The following is a 21,270-nucleotide window of genomic DNA, read 5'->3' on the forward strand; positions in this document are numbered from 1 at the left end:
GCGTTTGCATGCAAGGTGGGTGGGTGAGACGTAACCCCGAAATAGAACTTTTGGAATAACTCTACACAAATTATATTCCTGCGTCACTGTTGACGAGATGAAGATCAAGAGCAGTCGTATATCGGAATGTCTCGACTCTCGCGTCTATGATACACTTTTGAGTATTTTTGACGCTTGTACGTTTGCAACCACAATCATCCTCAATGCACAATGAATACATTGTAGCGTCGCATCGGCGTAGACTAATTTCAACTCTAATACTTACTTAGAAACAAAACGCAAGTCAATTTGAAAGAAGGAACAGATATAGTTTAAAATTTGATGAGATTTTTTTGTTAAGGAGGTCTCAACGGGGCACGTGCGCACCTCGCATTTCTTCCTCGACACGTGCAGTAAAAGGCAATAGGAATCCTTGGGCCCACAGTCGTGAATCATTAGCGCCTACGCGCGCCTCCATCAGAATGATTGGTCGACACCGTAGTTCTTAACTAACCCATACTGCAATAGCGCAGCGTAATTTACATTAGGGCTGTACCAAAGACCAACGATGTATAAATTATTATTACTAACATGCACAATTGAATTGTACATATTCTAACATGTACCATTGGGAAAAGATAATCGAATGTATGTAAAATTTTAATTGAATACGTTTAAAATTTATATTAGTACAATAATATGTCGGTATACATACAGTGTACTTTGTGTGATATTAATTTCTATAGAATAATGTATGAATTGATTTTACTGAATCAAATTATTTATATAGATAACTGACATACACAAAACAAACTAGTTTTAAGCGTCGTGTCAACCCTACTATAGCGGATAAATATGTTATTGTATCGACCATAATAATGAGTAACGAGTTACTGCTATTGCGCCATTGCAGGATGACCGCATGTTATTATAAATATTAGAACAATCTTGAAAGCGAAATCGTTATTGGTCGTAAAGGTAGAGTTAATGTAACGTTACTTCAGGTTATTGCGGCTCCGGACTCCTTAACCTCGTTCGTATGAAACATGATATATGATGCTTTAACGTGATTCAAGTACGACGCTTGTTTGTTTATTTATTTATACAAAGATTAGTAACTTATTGCGTTTGCAATTCAAAATGGCGTCGCAAACGAACCTTATTCGACGAATCCACAAAGTAATTAGAAAAAAAAATGGCACGTCAAAATTAGATTTTACTCCATAATTATTTACGAAAGACATTTTTTCATTAATGCGGAAAAGACGGAATAATGCATATTATGCATAAAATGTATTCTCTTATATTTTGAAATACTGGCATAGTAGGAATTCTAGTGATGTAAGCAACACTTTTTTTTGAGCAATTAGTAATAAGAAACTTCAATCAATAGCAATGTCCTGACTGACTGACTAATAACGCGAAGTTTGGGCTATAAGATAAAGTGACTTAAATTTTTGATAAGGTTGGCAATCGGCGAGGGCAGCATTGCAGAGGCAAAATATTTTTGGGATATAAGATGGGTACCCCCTAACAGGCCTACAAGTTTACAAAAGTAGTGTATTATAATAGAATGATGTTATCTTTCAAGCAATCAAATTAAATATCATATGTCGACTATATTCGATTATTAGCTCTGTAAATACTATACAAATAATACTATAATAAGTGTAATTAATTTCATTGTAAGTAGCTTATCTTATAATCATAATCGAAACTAATATAATAAATATGGAAGTAGCTCCTGCTGATAAAGCCACATAGCATAACAACGCTTTTTAGGCGATCTAATTAAATAATGTTGATGCAATTTTGGTTAGAAGCAAGCGTGAATTAGTTGTAGGTTAGAGTTTATATACAAGTTATTAAAGTACTAGCATCAAAAACTGAATTCATATCGGGCTGTTTAGCTATATAATCAATAATACGTTTCTTATATCTCAAATTTATATCCATGTCATATCATATATATAAATGTACATATACAATTACAATAAATACAATGCTCTCATGGCTCTCTAGCCAATGAGACCATAACCTTCAAAATTAGACCATAGCTAATTTTCTATGTGCAGTGTTCTTCGTAGAAACACTGGAAAAAAATTAATTAATATAAAAATTAATTAAGTAATTGTATATGAAAATGTGCTAAAAAATAAGTACGATTCTTGATTGCAATTCACTAAATTGTTGCGATTGTGAATGGTCGGTTAGATAGCAGCACTAACGCTGTATAAGTAATAAAATGAAACGTAAAGTAATTCAAAGAAAATTGATATCGACAAACTCCAATTCGTTTGAACGAACGCGTCGTTTCGCGAGAGACCCACTAGTTTTTATTCAATTAACTTTCGTGCTCCATTTAGATATTTGCAATATTACAAATGTAATGTTCGCGCTGCCAACCGCGATACTAAGTTGAAACGCTCTTTGTGTCTGAAATTACACTGGCTCACTATTCACATGTAATAAAACTCGTATTGTTGTTTAGCGATTGTGCTGACGATTCGGATTCACAATGGACACACACCCAACATTTTCCTGCATCTAATCTGCATTGCAGCGATGACTCAGTAGATATAATACGTAGGTAATTTTGTCAAAGCACAGGTTCAAATACAGTACCGCTAACTGTTCTCGTACTTAATTTGTATTTATATACTTGGTGGTAGGGCTTTTTGCAAGCCCGTTTAGGTAGGTACGTCAAACAACAGTACTGAGTATTGTTGCTTTCCGGTTTGAAGGATGAATGGTGACATAACATCTTAATTCCCAAAGTTGGTGGCACATTGACGATGTAAGGAATAGATAATATTTCTTACAGCGTCAAAAAAAGCGTAAAAAAAAATGAAAAATAAATTTCAGCAATGGTCGTTACGATCGTTGTGTAAAAAATTCAGAGCAAGAAAAAATTATAATTTTGTAATGTCAACAATAGTTAACCACGCATAGGAAATAACGTGGCGTAATATGCTCTAAAACATCTCAATCGAAGAGAAAATCTTAGCCCATATATCATGGATAATAGTATAGTATATATGCGATGTCATTAATCAAATGTTATTACATACAGATCACAATGAATATTAACAGTTTGCGAGTGCTAAAATAGTTGATGAATATTAACAGTTTGCGAGTGCTAAAATAGTTGTAAGTAAGTCGTGGGCTGAATAACAAGCAAGTTGTCCGTTACGTGACGTGGCAGGTAGGAATACTAAAATAGGTATGAAAAATATTCGTGTCATGCTGTAATTATGTCACGCGATTATAATGCAATGTGAGACGATTATAAATCACACCAGGTCGAATCGCGTATTGTATCATGAATATATCTTATACATACATACTTGTACGTAAAACGTTATCTTAATATTATATAAACTAGTAATCGACAGCGGCTTCAGTTGCGTTTTATGGTGTTGGTTGTCATGTTAGGCATGTAAGGCAAAAAAAGTAGCCAGAGTTCATATTTGCTGCATACCAAATATCATGAAATTCGATTGAGCGGTATGGTCGTTAAACAGTGACAGAGAGTTACTTTCACATTAAAAATATTATAATGTAGATATAGATAATATGGATTATATAAAGAATGAAGAGCATATATGTTCTAATATATTCTAAGCGGTTGTATTACGTCATACGATGAAATCTTTTTTATTTTATTGAATCAAACATTCAGAAAATAAAAAGAAGAAATACATTAAGAGAGACGGCTAACGTACTTAAAACATCTACTTTAGATGTTTCAAAAAGTGCAATGATTTCAAAAGATTTTTTTTAAATATTGTGACAGAAAAGAAATTTAATGACGGAATATTTTTTAAACTGCGTTATTAATCACTGTGTAGTTATTTTAGGCTTTATCCTAGATTGTTGGCATAGATAAAGATACTTCTTACAATCTAAAAATTATAAAACGCTCGGCTTCGTCGTAATATTTCGTATTCACTAACCTCACATGATAAAATCTTTATCTCTTCGTATGAGTTAATTGTGTCGAATATATATTTAACAACAACAACAACAGCCTGTAAATTCCCACTGCTGGGCTAAAGGCCTCCTCTCCCTTTGAGGAGAAGGTTTGGAACATATTCCACCACGCTGTTCCAATGCGGGTTGGTGGAATGTCATGAAATTTGTCACATGCAGGTTTCCTCACGATGTTTTCCTTCAGCGCTGAGCACGACTCATATATATTTATTTGCCAAAAATATTAAAAATATAGTGCTAATTTCAAGTATCGAAAATATCGCACCCTTTCTTTTGACTTTGGAAAATGTTTTCTATGCATTAACTATGTGCAGACTTTAGTATAATATGAGTTTTCTCAGGCTAGAAACAACCATTCAGAATGAATTGAATCCGACAACAAACATAAATGAAAAGGTTTGTACCTTTTCATACAAAGATAGAATCGATAAACTGTACTTACTGCAATAGCGTAGCAGTGAGTACAGTAGGGTTTTTCGTTTATAAATCAACAGTGTTTTACATAATCCAAAATACATAAACTACAAACAATAATTTCTAAGTTAAATACGCAATGTAAATGAAATTTATAGTAAATTTTACTCTCAAAACATATTTAGACAGTATTAAGCACGTCTTCAGAATATATGTATATGTCATATATATTTAGTAATTGTGAAACGGAAGCGGATTACTGATAAAATCGAACGACTCATATGACCCATATCGAATCGATTCAATGGTTATTAAATTTGTCTCGTCTAGCTAATGGGCATCGCCATGAACCTTTAATTATATGTGTACATATAACGTCGCAATATACGTAAAGGTGCCGTTCTGTATACACCCAGCATTACTTTTTATACGTTCAATAAAAAGTAATGCTGTGTGTGTTTATAATATTATTTAATTAATTAATGTAATTTTATTTTTTATTTATTTTTTAAACTTTTTAATACTTTCACGTGCCTTGAGATATACTAACCTTGCGTTATTTTTTCTTTGTTTACTAAAAGTGATTTTAGCTTGTTAACTTTTATGCAACAAAATTGTTGCTAAAATGGTTATTAATATATTACCTAACTTTATTTTTATGATTATCTAACGTTTTGCCAGTAATACAAACATTTCAAAATGAAAATGAATGAGACGGTTTCCTTTTATAGATCGATATATCTCAAGTTGATCTTAAAATAGACGGCCACGACTTTCTATGAACTTCCAAATCAATTAACAATAAATAAAAGCAGCTTCTGCTACACAACATTTTAAAATCAGCCTTCTTGGTTCACACGTTATTGGAGCAAAGAGTTTGTAATTCACTGGGTAACACGTGCTTGTTTGTTTTTTATAATTAGGTAGAAAGCAATCGTAAAAATACCACTTCTGAATCTCTATTTATTGTATACCGTTTATATCTGTAATAACACGTGCCCATATACCGTCAAAATACGGTGTATTAATACAGTATTACATCATGATAGTGGAATATTTATTGCTTGAATATAACTGACTGAGTGACTTGCTATAAACAAAAAACCATAATTTTTTTTTAATATGAATAGTTATTTTCATTTCGAGTATATTATTATTTAAGTAATAAGTACTATCTAACGTGCCTCTCGGTCGTTCTTTGTGTTCCTATACCATTTATTTGATTGTTATGAAAATTTTGTGAGCTGAGTGAGTTTGTGTGTTGTGCCCTGTATCTATCTATTCTTTGTATATGTGTTCGATTTATGAAGTTTGTGAAACTACCAGTGCCGAATCAGAGACGAAGAGCTAGTTATTTATAAACGAGTTTTATACGAAAAACAGAAAATAATTGCTTATTCCACGATTGCAGATGAAAATTAAAATGTTCACTTGTTTTTTTTTTTCAAACAATATCTCGTAGCAATTTAAACTCAAACGAAAATGACTCCTCAGAAATATCTATCGCATCCGCTGCGGCAAAAACCGACACGTGTGTGCGTATTTGGCACACACATACATGTGTTACTCATGCATTTTATATTTATAATTTAATTATACATAAGTATAATTATATATGTCTTTGTAATTTCATTTTCAGAGTGTAACAATTGGGATTCTTTTTGACTGTCGGGTGGATGATTCAAAAGTATTCACAAGTAAGCTACACGAAAGCGTATCTAATGCAGCAATGAGAATCGCAAATAATTCACATTGTATTTCACTAGTGAAATATTATCAATCGACTTAATGATAAGGCATCTTGATACGTATATTCTATAAATGTTATGATTATTATAGTCAATGTCGCATAGCACGTACTGACATTTCACGCTCGTGTTATGCGGACTTCTTACTTCTTATACAAAGTGCTTGCAATACCGTTTCATACGAAGAACTTGGTATATCACACCGACGATAGAGACGAAACGGCCGAAGCGACGACTCGTGAAGAGTTTGCAAATACTGACAACCAACGAGACACTGGGGTATATTTTTGATAATGGCGAAATTCAGACATGAAATCGTTCTAGAAATGCAAAATTCGACAAAAAATCAGAGAGCAAACAAAAATGTTATATTGATATTTTAATACTGCACAATGCTGACTGGTGTTCCAACCTTATTTGATTGTATATATTTGTTTTTGATTTGATTACTTACGGGGATTACCCGAGAGCTACTCATACTCTATAAGTAGGTTTCGAGTCACCTGTTCAAAATATAGATCAGCGGATAAAGACTTAGTATTATGTTTTAAATAGTACTTATGACAACTCAATATGACTCTTACATTACAAATATATAACGAATTAATAATAATGTGTTGGGTAATAGACAGAAATGAGAAAACATTGTTCTATATTAGAGGTAGGTCAATAAGCCCATGGTATACTCAATTTGTGTTTATGTATTCAATGCCAATGCTTGCTCGGCAATGAAGAAGATTAAGAACGACATCTGTATTATGCAACTGACAGCAGGAAAGGCGACTTCAACCAGATGACGAGAGCCGACTGTATGCGGAAGAGATCCGGGAACTTCATCGCACTACAAGAAGGATCTACGTTCAACAGCGAATTGCGATTGACTAACTACGTTGTATAGATAGTCGTCATATCTATATAACTCTATATAACAGCTCACAGTGGAACAGAATGAAGGAATTATCATCGAAACTTACACAAGCACCTGCCTTGCAGTGGGGCAATTAATAAATCTTATCTATATTAAAATTATATCATTGTTTATCTCGAGTGAAAATATTGTAAACAAAGTTGTAATAGATTGCCTATGTCGTATGATGCATTATAATTAATTTTATTTAAAACATTAATTATTGCATTAACGCTTACTTTTATAATGAAGTCATTGACCCATTGTTTGTTTACATTGAGTTCACAAGCCATGCCAAGCTTCTTAAATTAAATCTCTGGTATTATCAATCTAATATAAAATATACGAACATAAATTAGAAGTAAGGAATATTAGAAATAAGAAATTAATATCCTCCTGACCGATTTCAAACACGGGGTATTTGTCAGGCAGACTACACATCTGTGTGAAGTGCACAAGTGAATGCACAAACACAAGCGCGCTCTCATTTTCCGATGGGAAGGCGAGCCAGAGACGAGAATAGAAAAGACTTCAAATATCGAAATATTTTCTATTGATTTATAATGCTTTCTATCAACTATGAATACTGGAATAATCGTATATTTTTAAATTCTTTTCTCATTGATACTCGTATAAATGTTTACCAAAAAGCAATTGTTCATTTTGAAGTAGTAATTTTAGCCTGAACTGTTCTGGTCGCCTTTTAAGTAGTTATAGCCTTAATTTTTAAATAGTAGGTACCTACTTATTCTCTGTGAAGACGCACAATTTGATCGATCTTTATAAGTGTATATATAAATACTTACTAGTGTTTATAGTTAAGTGTTTTGAGTGTCAAATAAGGAAACAAACGAATAAAACACGTGTCTAATCTATAATTCTAGAATATTCAGATATCTGATTAAACCATTATTAAGTATAAAACAAATAGGTTTGTCTACTTTATTTCCTGTCATGTACAGAGGGGAAGAAAAGTGCTACATATATCTATTAATAGTATGGATATTTAGACCTTTCTGATAATATTTATTTAACTCTTTATTGCACACCAAATGTACATAATCTGTGGACGCCCTCTGCCCCATCTAGGGGTCATAGGACTTTAAGTAAGTAGTAAGTAAGTAAATATACATAAAGACAAAATAAAAATATTTTCATACAAACGAAATTGGCCAAGCAAAAGGCGGTCTTATGGCTTATAAGCCATTTCTTCCAGACAACCTTTGGCTTAGAAGGATAATGCGTATGAAAGACGGCAATATGGTGTCATATACTTGGGTTCCGGTTTGAAAAGCGTGCCATTGTAATCACAGGCATAAGAAACGAAACATCTTGGTTTCCAAGGTTGATAGTGCATGAAAAAATGCTGAATATTTCTATCACGATAATCTATGGACGATGATGTGCCTTCATCGTTGGGTAGCACAATCAATTGAAAAAAAATTTATTTTCTAAATTAATTCTAATTAAAAGAATCGAGTAACAACTAACAAGTCCGTATAAAACATGGCAATTGACATGACATGACATGACAGTGAATGGCTATTAACGTAAAACGAGTGTGTTTTACACTCGTTTTACGTTTACGCAAGCATTTCGCTATATATGCATATAACATACATTTTTGTAAGTCACCGCGTTTATTTACCTTATTGAAATGAAATCAACACGCTCAATGATGCATTCCTATCGAATGCGACTCGTTGATGCCTCTATTATATTTAAGAGGAAAGTCAGTGTGAGATCTCGAAACGTCTTCAAGGCGAGCTATAATATAACTTAGGCGGCTCCGAGGCAGATGTCACACACCTTAAACGTTTCAATTCTTTTATGCGATGCTCGGACTGTGTAATACCACATATGGATAGCGAATAAATATATAAAGAAATGCAGATAAATATCGAGAACAATGAAACTATCGGTGACAACAAAACAAAATATTGCTTTTTTATGTACACGGAATTTTTTCATATTAAAATTTACCTGCTTAAAATCAAAGACTTAATCATTTTCCTTTTTCACAACATTTTTTTTATAAAAAGTCTCGACCATACTACGTACAGACAACATCTCCTATTAGCCACTATAATTTTAATCTCGTAAGCGATTGCTTTATTAAATCAATAGCTCCACAATTATAATAAAGTAATTTTTCGTGATATAGCACATTCTCTATTTCAACCGTAAGAGAAGAAAAGGCAAATAAACAACATTTCACAGCGAATTGATGCGATATCATTGATCGAGAACTTGATTAATCAATTATATTCACTATGGATTTGTAAAAAAAAATTCGTTTTGACGTTTGAACATCGACGAAATACGTCAAAAAATGTAAGGTTCTTTTAAACTTTTTCCAATTCAAGTAGCATTGGAACCGGCTATAGGTACTTAATATAACAATTCATTTTTAATTTTATTGCAACATGATTCTAAATAAGCAAAATTCGAACTAAGAGTTCTGGAAGACAAATTTAGTAAAAAATATGAGAGAATTGACTCTACCTAGCATTGGAACATTTACATTCCTAATAGTATGTAATGCTTTTGTCTCAAAATGACACTAAAGACTTTTATATTTGTTTTAAAATAAGCTACAATCATAAAATTTAAAACCAAGTTTCCAATAAATAATATTCTTAATTACAGAGAATTAAAAAAAGACATTTCGGTATATGACTGTACATTAAATCAAACAATAACACTGGAATCTGTATGACACAATCACCTGAACATAGTTATTCTAAGAAAAACATAACAGAAGGTCATGTCCACAGATAATAAAACATCTAATAATGAAAATATGTTGCCACCTGTCAGTGTGATGGAATCATCTCGCACGATTAATTACTTGCCATTACGTTCAGACTGCTCACGGAAAAATTATATTCTTTGTCTTTGGTATAAGTTAAATTGATAGGTAATAAAGTAGTTGATAATTTTGATGATAAGAGGAAATAAAGAAACTGCATTCAAATTATTTCTACAACATTGTCACATTACTGTTTGTTGTGTCTGCCTCATATTGAACAACTACCTTTTTTGAGCAGTTGGTATAGATAGTATAGTAATAACCTTAAAATACAAAAACAACTTATGTAGCACAATCTGAAATTTAAATATATCACTTTTTACAATAAAAATATTTTTTTTTTGTAATATTAAATATGTAGTTAAAGAAAACTGTTTAGTATTTATAAACCGAATAAAAAATTCAAGTTTTAAATTTAATAACAAATGTTTTACAAAAATTATTATCATTGAATCAATGTCATATTTATTGATTTGTGATATAAGCGACCCAATAAATTAATATGGATAGTCACTTTAATATAAGTTTATATGAGAGAAAATATTAATTATAATTAATGTAACAAATCTTTATATGCTATAATATTTTGGTATATAGTTAATATAAAGTTATTGGCAATGCCTACATGAAAAGAGGTTTTATCAGATTTATTCTAAGATTCCAGCTCTTCAGTAATTTTATTAATCCAATCTTGAATTCAATTAAAAAACTGTTACATTAAAGAATTGATTGATCTGATGCTTGAAGCAGTCAATAATAGATGCATTATATTATACAATTAGCGTAAATATTTTATTGCAAATATCTTAAGCCGACACCAACACAAGTTGCATAACATCAGCACCATATTGACAAATTTGACGACATAGTTAAATATCATTAGTAATAATTCTTAAAAAAAATAACATACATACTTATAAGGTTCGATATTTTTTAGTATCATACCAATATTTATTATATAAGTTTCTTTTTGAAAAAGTATGTATATTTATTAAATAATAATATAATAAAACTAACCTCACAAACAAGCAGTTAGATGGCACTCAGGAGCACTTGTGTTATAGGCAGGCTTCAACTGTCCTGTGAAAAACCATATCAAATGTTTGCACATCCATTAATATATCCCATATTAGTTTATAAAAAATAATTGCTCATAATTATTAAGCAGTCAAGGATACTACACTTGGACCCATGCCAGGTATCTTGTACTGAAGCGAGCAAAACTGAATATCATCGATGCGATTATGGTGCAAGCACGACAATGTCAAAATAATTCGAGAGATTAGTAAACAAATATGGGATGAAGGCCAAAAATTTATTACATAATACCCATTATAGACAAAGGTGTTAAAAACGTGCATAAAAACTCATGTGCAAAGCAAAAAAAACTAAACGATGTTAGATATCAGATAACAGTGATAAGAGACTCACGAAACTTCTTCCTCGGAGGGGCATTTCACTCACAAACAATAAAAATGCACAGTTTTTCACTAAAAAATCAAATTTGCTGAAAGAAACAAATTCACTCGTGTCACTACAATAGTACAATTTCTAAACAATTTTAATCCGTCTCACTCGCCGTTCTCAACAGATAAACTTTGACAGAACTATTCTCCTTTCTAGAACAATCACATAAAAATTCCTTTCCATGCATGCCACACAAAGTAGGATTTTAGACAGATTTTTTTATATGTAAATATATTGTATAATATAAATAAATAATTTATTTCAGGAAACAAAAAAATCGGTTTATTATTCACACATGACTGACAAAAACAGCTTAACAATAATTATTTATAGTATGTATAATAAAACTAAAACGAGTTAGTATTTATCAATAATATTAAGTGATTAAATATAAGCAAATATGAACTAAAAATAGCAAGTTTATAAATTTTGACCGCGGTGGCAAGAATACTAGCTGCATTTCCACGTTTATCGTTTCTCATGTTGGTTGTATAGTATTATACCTTTGCTTTTTCGATAAACGTATAATTCGTACCATATATTTTACTTTGGAATTGAAATTGAAGCTAAATTGATAAAATGTGGTGTTTATATACTACTAAATATATTTCCAAGTCAAAATCAATGGTTAGCTTTATAATAAAATGCAACCTTCAAAATAAGTTTAAATTTACAGATTAAATCACTTTGTTTCATTAAAAAAATTTAATTATTTCAAATAAAGTATAGGTATATCCAAGTTTTTTCTGAAATCTGACTTCAATTTTCATTAAGCATCACTGATGCATTGCATGTTGCGGAGATGAAAAAGCTAAGAGGAATGTGTGGTGTTACGCGAATGAATAGAGTAAAGAATGACTACATAAGAGGAAGTTTGAAAGTGACACCGATAGCCGAGAAGTTACGTGGAAGACGGCTATCATGGTACGGGCATGTAATGCGGAGGAATGAGGAACATATTGTGAGAAAATCCTTGTTCATGGATGTGAATTGTGAACGGATATAGAGATAGAGGACGACCAAGGAAACGATGAATGGATTGTGTGAAAGAGGATGTGGTTAGAAAGAATTTTACTTGTGAGATGACGTCTGACAGAGAAGAATGGAGGAGAAGACATGCTGCGACACATAATATTGGGATAAGGGCAGGAGGATGATTAGGCTTCCAAGCACATATGTTTAATTTCGTAAGCGTATGTGTGTATGTATGTCCACGATTTCTCAAACATCTAAAAGTTGTATTAAGAATAATATTTAATTTAAAGGTACTCAACATGTATGTAGTTATATTGTAGTTAGTGTGTGTGTGTGTTAGGGAACAATGTAAATTAAAATCGGTGTAGTAGTTTCATAGATATATATTTTTATTTCTAGTTCAAAGACTGTTTCTAACTTTGTAGTCGATTTAATTTTTAAGGTAGTTGTAAGGTAGTTTTCAATAATAAACAAATATGTTGCGGTAAGTAATATTTATATATTACTATGTAAATCGCGATATATATAATAATTATTTTAAACTAAGCACGTGTATCTTGCATAAAATCTTGCATTTTTAACAATTTTATTTAATTGTTCTTGTTAATGTCAATACTTCACATTAAATGTCAATAGTAACACATGACAATTGTCATCTGTCAATCCTAATTTATAAGTAATTAAGATTACTCTTTGCTTATATACAGTGTTTTTATTCTCTTTGCTGAATCAAGTACTTTTGTAAACTTAAGTGTATTCTTACATGCGCATTACGAAAATTGTAATTCGTATTACATACATTTATTTTTGAATGCACTTTCTACAATCGCATGGTATAATTTCACATAAAACTGATAAGTGTATCTTTTATGTATGATATGAAATATTGACTCAAGTTATCTGAAAGTAATCATCATGGAAAGTGTTCTGATACAAAATAAAATAAAAATTTTGTTTGAAAAAATATCAGATCCAAAATATGTTATGAACAATTATTATGCTGATCACTTTTTTATTAAAATAAATTCTTCTGATCCAGGTTTGTACAGTTTTATTATTTTTAATTTAAAAATTTTACTTTTGTGCAACTCTTTTAAAGTTACAGGCCAAAAATTTCAAACTACTACATTAAAGCCTCCTATTTATTTATTCGACCTTAAAAATAACTAGTTTTTATATGGGGTAATTTTAAATTTTTGTAATTATATATATATTGGTTCCGGAACTGAAGTAAACTATTTGAAAGCCTCACTGCATAGTTAAAACATGTTTATTGCAAAACATCTGTATGGAACATGGCATGAAGCTGATTAATATCCCTGTATTAAAAGCACAAATGACATAGCCTTAGATTTTCTGGTAATGCACTTTTAATGTGGAAGAAATACTTTATATTTCTCAAAATTAAGAAACCATAGCTATTATTATAACATTGTGATTTTCTTTATGACTTTTATATCAAAAATAGTATATTCCAATTTAAAAAGGAAATAAGGTAATGAACCTGAGACATGTCATATGATTTATAGCCGAGCTATATAGAGCACATGTATCATATATCTTTATTTATGACACAAACTGTTACTAAACTACTTATATCCATTTACATACGGCTTCATCAACAATTATTGCCATTTTTTTGCAAATCCATAATGATTATCATATATTGCATCAATTCAATATCAAATTATGTTTATTTGACTTATGTCCTCTTGTTGTTGGAATAGTCAACAGGTATGTTGGTATGTTGCATGTAATGTAGTTTAAAAAAATAAGTCCATAAAATATTATATATATAAAATCAGTGGTGACCTTCTTCAATTTTATGTTAAAATACAGTTATATTATCAGTTCCATAGAAGTCAGGCAAAAAAAAAAGTAAACATTTTGACTGCCTTAATTATTTTGGACCTAAAGTATGGATAAAATTTGCTATATCATCATTCAAGGTTATCATTATGGTTACAATTTTTGTAACTGATAAGCATGTTATAATCTTTAATGGTGAGTTTCGGAGACATTCGAGAATAATATTAATATATATATTTCATTTTTTTGTTTTTTTTTCTGTAGACTTATCTCTCAACCATCCCAAGCTTTGCTGTTACATACATAATGGAATATTGTAATTGTGATTTGTTCGATTCGCGGGAAATAAAATCACGCTCGTGGCATATGTATCAAACGTTTTCGCCACATTATTAGTGTACCAAATTTTACAAATAATTATTATATTCAACACAGATAGTTTTACCAACATTTTCGGAGCGAAAGTATCCTTTAACACTAACCGCGAGGCCGTAAGGTACCTGTCTACGCCTAACGCTGACACTGTTATAATGGGAATATACTATACTGTGTAAAGTGTCGTGATACGTTGTCCATATATAATAAGAAATATAGGTGGTGGATGGTGGACGATGGTTCATTTAATTAATCAAATTATGTTCGTAAAAGCATGAATGAATTACCTAGAAATTGTTATACGCACGCCGCGGCATGCTTTAAAATCAAATTACAAGCAAATTTGTCAATCTTTTGACCAGACTATATAGAGATAGTAATTTTATACAGGAAAATGTAAATGCTTTTATAATGAGGTTTCCAGACATCATTCAATATTTCAATGACATAAAAGTCCAGAGAAGTCGTCAAAGAACATGCGCTTGCTAATAGCGAACATATTTACGTAAAGAAATAAAAATAATATAAGTAACATGATTTTATTCGCTTTCTTCTTTACTGTGTAGAATAAATAACCATTAAAATACACGTAAAAGCTACGTTTTTTTTTTCCAGATGTAACCTCTTTGAAAACATGGCCGTTATTACCGGATTTAATAATAGAAGCACTCAGTCACATGGATAAGTACCATAATACGGTCAAGGTGTTTCTCACAAGAATATTAGGTGTGTTTGTACAAGGGGAGGTACACTTTTCAAAAATATTTGCAAAAAAAGGTGACGAGATCGCCAAGGCATTCAATGAGATAAATTCACAGAAGATGGATTCAAGTTTGAGAGTAGCCTACATGGAAGTAGCTCTCTCCCTTGTTAAGCATAATTCCGGCGTCGATTGGCTCTTAGAAAGTGGGGTCTGGAAAGAAATACTCAGTCTGTGCAATGAAAATCGCACCGTTTTTGTTGTACGCCAAACCTATAAATTTGCAACTTTATTTCTTTGGAAATTAAACAGCATAGGAAACGACGTTCGTATTAAAGAGATACTGACTTTTATATTAAAGCCGATTCCAATGCACGATTTTATGAGGATAGATTCCTTAACCTGTGAAGAAGAGGATGTTATATGTAAAACTCTCGAGCCAATGTTTCAAATACTTTTAGCGGTTGTGAGTTACGAAGATCACATCAAAAGTCAAAATTTCATAGTTGACTTTTTGCTGAAAGATTTCAAAATTGTTACATACTGTTACGTCATCACGGATAGGCTACGGCGAGAAGACATCATTCTACTTATTACGAAATTTCTATTCTGGATGACTATAGGGAAAATATTCCTCGTTAAACCCATGACTCTCAACGTAGAATACACTCGTGAAGATTTAATGGAACTCAGTGTCAACTATTTTAACACAATACAATTCCTAATCCAGCGTCGCTGCCCAACACTGATTTTCGATTTCTGCAATGCATGCAATTTGATTTGGAGCTGTATTTGGAACAAACCAAAACCAGCGATGTGGGAATTAGATGGTAGGAAAGTTGAATTGCAGAAGCAGCTGTTAGTGATTTGCCTCGTGCCATCTCTAGTTTATGCAACCCATAAAAAACCATCGATTGAAAAACAGGACGCTAAAGTCCACGATATTATTGCAAAGATAATGGATTCATCTTGCGAGCATACAGCACGAACTGCTTATGCCTTGAGAGATCTGATGATGCAGCTGGATATACAAGCGACAACATTACAAAGTGTTAAGCGCTTGACTTGCTTAAAAGATCATTTGAATAATGAACAAGCAAATTTGGTATTCCAAACTCTATTCTATGTTTTGCATGAATACAATCCGTTGAATGATAACGATGAATTGAAGAATGAGGAAGATGATGAAGACGATCAAGAGAAAGTGCTCGTGATGACATACGTATTGGATTCGCTGCTGTCGCTCGTTAAGAACTACAATATAAACTGGCAAGAGAGTCTCGAAATACTATGTCTTTACAGCGTTGTTTTCAAAGTTTTGAAGCGACAGAATCTTACATGCAAGGTAAGTGAAGAAATTGATGCAAACTTTCTTTTTCCTAAGTCATTGGTCCATTTTAGTTTTCATAGACTTGTTTGAACTCACCATTTAACCTCTTTTCAAAACTATACAATTAGTAAGCCAGTGTAATTATAGGTACAAAGGACATAATATCTCAGGTTATTTCGGTGACAGAGCACTCCAATTGAAGTCTGTATATTTTACAATTCCAGGATGTTCGGAGGCAAGGGACTGTTTATCATACTCGTATCTTTTAATTTTTTTTTTGTTATTCAGTTCGTAGTGACAGCATTGAACGTAATAACAATAACGATTAAGAAGTTCCTTCCGCCAAACCTTTCCTTGCTGTTGGATGCGAAGCCTGGTTCGCCGATGCACGAGCTCGGGAAACTCATTTATATGAAGATGCACGACTTCCACTGGGAGGTGCGAGATTCAGCACTAGAGCTGCTGTATGTCTGTACTGACATCTCATTCATAAGTAAGGCGAATCTTTTGTTATATATACGATATTAATTTGTATGATAGACATCTTTATTAACATAAGAATTAACAACATTAAATGCTTAAATATATATATACAAATATGAACTAAAACTAGTTACTGTATAAATCTTGACCGCGTGGAATGGTGGCAAGAATGCTAGCAGCATTTCCCCGTTGAATCGAATTTGTATGAATCTTGTAAATATGTGTGTAAAAGTAATTAAGTGTTTCAATTGCTGTTCGGATAGTCTGAAATGGAAATTCGTTAGTCTCTAACTAGTAACTCCCCTAAATTATTCAAATTACGCCGCCATTTGTAAGATGGTTATATATGTATGGCATATAGTTTGTACTTGGTGTATTTATTGTAGACTTCTCTATTGCTTTTACTATGTTAAAAATATGGTAAAAATACCTTGGACACCCAAGGTATTTTAACTATAGCTTCACATAATTGTAAAATGACGATTCAAAAGTGCTTGTAAAAGCCTACTTGAATAAAGTTTATTTTAATTTGATTTGGTTTAATGTTCACCAGCATATTTAGAAATCTACTTAGGTATATCTCATATTATATTTATTTATCTCACTTGCAAATCTTCTAATTTTTTTTTAAATTAAAATAAATTTATAAATCACGAAATTCCAGCCCTCGTTTTATCCCCTTAGGGGTTTCGTAATATTCGTTCTTAGTGACTATCAACATCTCATTAGCAACATACCTGTATCTACCTATTTCTCATTCATACATACAAATTTAAATATAAAAGCACTGTCACCTAAATATTTATATTAATATACCTATTACAGAGTTTCCTCCATTCCAAAATCAAATTATCTCCAATGATCTGATAAACGTGGCCATGACGATGGCGCTCAACGATCACGAGTACTACGTGCACGTGTCCGCTCTCAAGTGCGTGGGCGCGGCCAGCAAGGTGTGCCCGCTGTGGGAACACCTCAAGTCGCAGTTCCCGGACATACAGGTGCGACGTTTGAGGAACATTATTATGACTCTAGAGACTTCATTTTATTTTTCGACCGTGTTTCTCTCATGGTTAGATACTTATATAGTAAAACAGATTACGATGTTTGTCTTCACACCGAACATCGAGTAATCACATATTATCAATTTGATAATTTATTGGCTCTGGATACGTTATGACAGTTGGGATCTGATTTTTCATTACGTTGAACTACAACGTTATTTAACTTATTTATTTTTGTTTTACAGGAGCAACTTTTAACAATACTTTCTACAAATCCAGAAGGCATCGTTCGCAAAGAAGCCTGCAGTGTTCTCTGTGAGATTTATCAGAATGTGAAATTAAACCGAAATTTTAAGGTTACCCTGTATGATCATATGGTGTGCGCTGCGCTAAGTGACTTCCATTGGGAAGTACAGCTGACAGCGCTCAAATTCTGGAAAATTGTTATACAGTCGTTATTAAACGATCAAGGCATGCTCGATGGTACATTCCCTCCAGTGACATTCTCCAGAGAAACCCGGAAAATCGTCACATTAAATCAGATGGAAATTCAAAAACGCTTAATGAGAATCCTTGAAGAACTCGCGTCAATCGGGTGCCTTACCGTTCTGCTGAAATTGCTTCATGATGACACCGAAGTGGAGATCATGGACGCCGCCTTAACAATAGCTACCGAACTATTAGACATCCTCGATAGATATAAAGTTCCAGAAACGTTGACTCCTAGCGAGAATGAACCGAAAAATGTCAACGATTTGCTTAATAAAATCAAACTGGATAACATTAATGTTGAAAATGGTATCGTTGAAGAATCAGATAACTCTGAGAAAGCAGAAAATGTAATTGAAGGAATTTTAAAAGCAGATGACATCAATTTATTGGCAAACATATATGAAAGGCACCTGAGTCTGCAGCCAAGTGAACCAAACAAAATCAATGTATGCCGAACAAAACTCCTAAGATTTGCATCACCATATTTATTTGTTTCTTTCATAAGAAGTAAAGATTTCAAAAAGATCATTGAACAAAAGCATAATTGGAAGTATGGAATCAAAAGTCTTTCATCTCTGCTGGATGATGTTTTAGGTATATATGAAGTTAATGATGAGATTAACTCATTAGATTGTTACTGAGATTATGTAATTTAGTAGATTAGTAGTTGGGTTATGCTGAACATTTAAAAATATATTTTCTTGAATATATTTAACATTATAATGTTTTGATTTTTATTATTGATTATTTATAATAAGAAGACCAACTAAAATCTTACATAATTATAAAAATAAATGTGAAATTATTTCTACCATATACTATGTTCCAACATGTTTACCTCCATCTGTCACATCCTTATTTATGTATTTCTAACAAAATATTATCTAACCATGGCAAATTTGATATTCTATCTGTAATATATCTATTAGACATTTCTACCTTCCATTCCTAAACCTTAATATGAACTACCAAAAGTTTATGAATCATATCTTTATTATATTTATCTTTATATAGAATATTTTACCACTACGCTCGAAACACATGGGATTGGATTTGTTTTTAGTGCTCTTCAGTAATAAGGTAAATTCTGTTTTTAGGTATCAGAAACACTCATACAAAACTTTACCATTAATAAAACGTTATATCAGAACTAGAGAACCATATCCGTAAAAGATATCATTTAGTTAATTATTCTTTATATGAGAAGTAAAATGATAAATTGTGTTTAATATTTTAATCGCTAATTTAATATACATACACTAAAATTAAAAATCATTTATATCTAATCAATTTCTATAACAGCACCAACTTTAGTTAAAGCCTCTTTTAATTTTTCAGCTTCATCTTTAGAAATGTCAGCCTTAACAACTGTAGGTACACTCTCTACAAACTTCTTGGCTTGCACTAAATTGTACCCTTCTAGAAGACTCTTGACTTCTTTGATCAGGGCCACCTTCTGTTTGTCATCGAATTTGGTCATTTTAACCTGTAAGAATAGAAACATTTATTTTTTTAACATTGAAAAGAGCTACTGGCAATATGATTTCAATCACTTTTTTAGTAGGAGAATGTTCAATGTAACATTAATTGTCCATCAAAAATGGTCATTTCGATCTGTACAGTTTTTACTGAACCTGTATGAAAGCTGTAAATAGATAGATAAATTTGCAACAAAAAATAAACAGTAGAATGTACTATGTAAATGGTAAAGGTATTTACAACTTAATGTGGCTATGTAAAGATATGTTTAGCAAAGAAAAATATATAATGATAGGAACAATCCAGATATCATATTAAAATCAAAAATAACCCTATGTAGATAAAATATAGTACCTAATTTCTCATTACAAAAACAAACTAGAAACACTAAAATGATTTTATATCAATATATAAGGCTCAAAAATATCTTAATCCAATCCAATTAGTAAAAGGTTATACATACTGTAAAGCTTGTCTTCACAGCCTTTGGTGTAGCTTCCTCCTCTTCTTGAGGAGGTGCGACCACACCAGCAAAACCACCCATTGGCATCACCGGGGCGTCGGGAAGATTCAACCTTTTCTTCAAAACTTGACTAAGTTCTGATACTTCAAGTAAGTTTAATGTTGTTATTTCTGATACTATTTTTTCAATTTTAGGCGATACTGGTTTGTCTACGCCTTCGGGAGGCGGAATGGTAAGAGGATTTATTGCTTCCGCCACCTCTTGATGTAGGACGGTGCTGAAAACATTAAGATTACTCAAGTGTCATAGATTTACTAATACTATAAATTATATTTTATAGGAAGTAATTCTTATTTAAGGAAGCAATACGGTTACAAACAAGATATGAATTTAAGTAATCCATTGAACAGTTCCATTCAGACTTTATCAATTAAATCAAATAATTGTTGATTATTAAGCAATACATAACCTATAAATAAGATTTTTATATACCATCGCGAGAATGAACGCCACTGACGTGTGGGAAGTGATCTTAATAATCGGATGCTATTCATAATGATTTAGTTTAATAATATATTAACTGTTTTATAAATTTATTTCTAATTATTGATTTTCTTGACACCGCCTGCTCTTTTCACTTTTTATTAACTTTTTTTTTTTACTCAATTACCAAGATGGCAACACTATTAATTGGGATTGCAAGTTCCAAAAAATAAGTATGAAGAAATCCGTCCAAATGGGTTAATTTAAGTACTTAATATTTTCTAAGCCACTATAATTCAACGTAAACTGTTTGTAAGTCGTAAACACGGTGACACGTCCTAAAAGTGCAGTGTACTT

At 31.8% G+C, this 21,270-nt stretch overlaps 2 protein-coding genes across 2 annotated transcripts; one reads left to right on the forward strand and one right to left on the reverse strand.

Moving 5' to 3' along the window:
- The first annotated feature begins 12,942 nt into the window (after nt 1–12,942).
- Nucleotides 12,943–19,215, forward strand: LOC124529671. Its single transcript, XM_047103515.1, has 5 exons — nt 12,943–13,334; nt 15,095–16,524; nt 16,798–17,002; nt 17,818–17,993; nt 18,242–19,215. Exons 1-5 carry the CDS (start codon nt 13,211–13,213, stop codon nt 19,127–19,129), a joined length of 2,823 nt encoding a protein of 940 aa, XP_046959471.1. The 5' UTR covers nt 12,943–13,210; the 3' UTR covers nt 19,130–19,215.
- Nucleotides 19,216–19,707: 492 nt separating this feature from the next.
- On the reverse strand, nt 19,708–21,106 carry LOC124529673 (39S ribosomal protein L12, mitochondrial). Its single transcript, XM_047103518.1, has 3 exons — nt 20,923–21,106; nt 20,431–20,707; nt 19,708–19,974 (listed from the first exon to the last, which is right to left on the reverse strand). Exons 1-3 carry the CDS (start codon nt 20,982–20,984, stop codon nt 19,771–19,773), a joined length of 543 nt encoding a protein of 180 aa, XP_046959474.1. The 5' UTR covers nt 20,985–21,106; the 3' UTR covers nt 19,708–19,770.
- Nucleotides 21,107–21,270: the final 164 nt, after the last annotated feature.

The sequence above is a fragment of the Vanessa cardui genome, chromosome 5 (assembly GCF_905220365.1).
Source record: "Vanessa cardui chromosome 5, ilVanCard2.1, whole genome shotgun sequence".
NCBI classification, from domain to species: Eukaryota; Metazoa; Arthropoda; class Insecta; order Lepidoptera; family Nymphalidae; genus Vanessa; species Vanessa cardui.